General features: G+C 41.8%; 1 protein-coding gene across 1 annotated transcript in view; it reads right to left on the minus strand.

Moving 5' to 3' along the window:
* Cbr-eat-3 overlaps nt 1-1,783 on the minus strand; it is a gene marked incomplete at both ends in the record, with an annotated part of 16,403 nt that overhangs the window by 3,283 nt on the left and 11,337 nt on the right. The window contains one exon of the mRNA XM_045241728.1: nt 772-1,017. Coding sequence (XP_045096985.1) covers nt 772-1,017 — 246 coding nt within the window. The remainder of the gene's footprint in view (nt 1-771; nt 1,018-1,783) is intronic.

Raw genomic sequence — 1,783 nt, forward strand, 5'->3', positions numbered from 1 at the left:
CTCCGGAAACTTCAAATAGCTATATCTCGGGTTCTAAAAGAGCTAGAAAGTTGAAAATTGAACTGAAAAGTTGGAAACTTCATGGACAATGTTATGGAATTCAAATGGTCGGCCGCGGTCAGGGCTGTGGGCCGCTAGGCGGCCGAGTCTTGCCTATTCCAAAACTACAGTAACCAAAAATTTGCGGGTGTCTGTTTTTTTGACCTATTCCAGCTTATTTTTCACCGTGTTTTCTACAATTTGGGAATCGAACCCGCGACCTCTAGATCCAAATTTGCATGTCGAAAATCCCACTAGGCCATGTGGGCAATTTTTGAAAAAAGTCGATTTTTGGGGTTTTTCATGATTTCTGGCTCTTTTTTTATGTATTTTCAATCATTTTCATGATTTTAGAACCTCCTGAAACCTTTAAAGACTAAAAATTCCAAAAAAAAATTTTAAAAAAAATTTTTGCCACCGGTGGGGGTCGAACCCGCGACCTCTAGATCCAAATTTCAAACTTTTTAAACTCAAAAATCTTCTAAAAACAAAAAAAAATTGCCACCCATGGGATTCGAACCTGGGACCTCTAGATCCAAATTTGCTCGTCGAAAATCCCACTAGGCCATGTGTGCAATTTTTGGAAAAAGTCGATTTTTGGGGTTTTCGGGGTCAAAAAATGGGGGTTTTTAACGTTTTCCGGGGTCAAATTTCGCAGAATTTCGCATTTTTGACCTATTCCAGCTCAATTTTAACCGTGTTTTCTACAATTTTCAGCCTAATTCTTAGTACCTTCAACGGATCAAACACCGGGTCATGATCCTTCCGGGTCCTTGCGTCCTGATTAATCTGCCTAAAGAACACCTCTTTCAACGTGTCCCATCCGGTTTCGATGCTCTTTTGAGCCAACTGTTTATCGGCGAAATGCTTCAGCTTGATGTCTACCGTAGTGTTGAACGATCCAGAACTCGACGATGCGTAGGCGGGCATGAGGATCTGATCGAAGACGTGCGACGAGATGCCGGACCACAGTTTTTCCTGGAAAAATTGAAGTTTGGGGCCATTTGAGACCATTTCCGGGCATTTTCACATGGTGGCCTAACTTTTGCAAATTGAGATTTTTCTAGGCCACCATGTCAAAATGACCTAGAAACCACTTCAGGAGCATGTAAGGATATTTCTAGGCCATTTGAACGTGGTGGCCTAGAAAACCCAACTAGCAAAAGTTAGGCCATCAAGTTAAAATGGCCTAACATGCCCCTGGTGGGTTTTCTAGGCCATTTTGAAGTGGTGGCCTAACTTTCGCAAATTGGATTTATCTAGGCCATCACGTCAGAAAGACCTAGAAACCACTCCAGGAACATTCTAGGTCATTACTGAGTCATTTTTCCATGGTGGCCTAGAAAACTCAATATGCAAAAAGTTAGGCCGGTATGTTAAAATGGCCTAGAAACCACTTCAGGGGCATGTGAGGCTATTTCTAGGTCATTTGAACGTGGTGGCCTAGAAAACGCAACTTGCAAAAGTTAGGCCACCATGATGAACTGGGCGCGCATGCCCAACGGGGCGCGATTGGCCTGTGCATGGAGGAGGGCTCGGTTTCGGAACCTTGTCAAAGCCGCAAACTGTGGGAAAATGAAAAACGTTGATTTTTGGAATTTTCATATTTTTTAGAAATTTCAACTTTGTGAAGTTTTCTGAAACTTTTGAAAATTGCCTAAAAATCATCTAAAATTTCTCTAGAAACGTCAAAAACGTTCTAAAACGGCCGCAATTACTCAAAATTCGATTTTTGTGAAATTTC

This window comes from Caenorhabditis briggsae, assembly GCF_000004555.2.
Source record: "Caenorhabditis briggsae complete genome, chrII, whole genome shotgun sequence".
NCBI lineage: Eukaryota > Metazoa > Nematoda > Chromadorea > Rhabditida > Rhabditidae > Caenorhabditis > Caenorhabditis briggsae.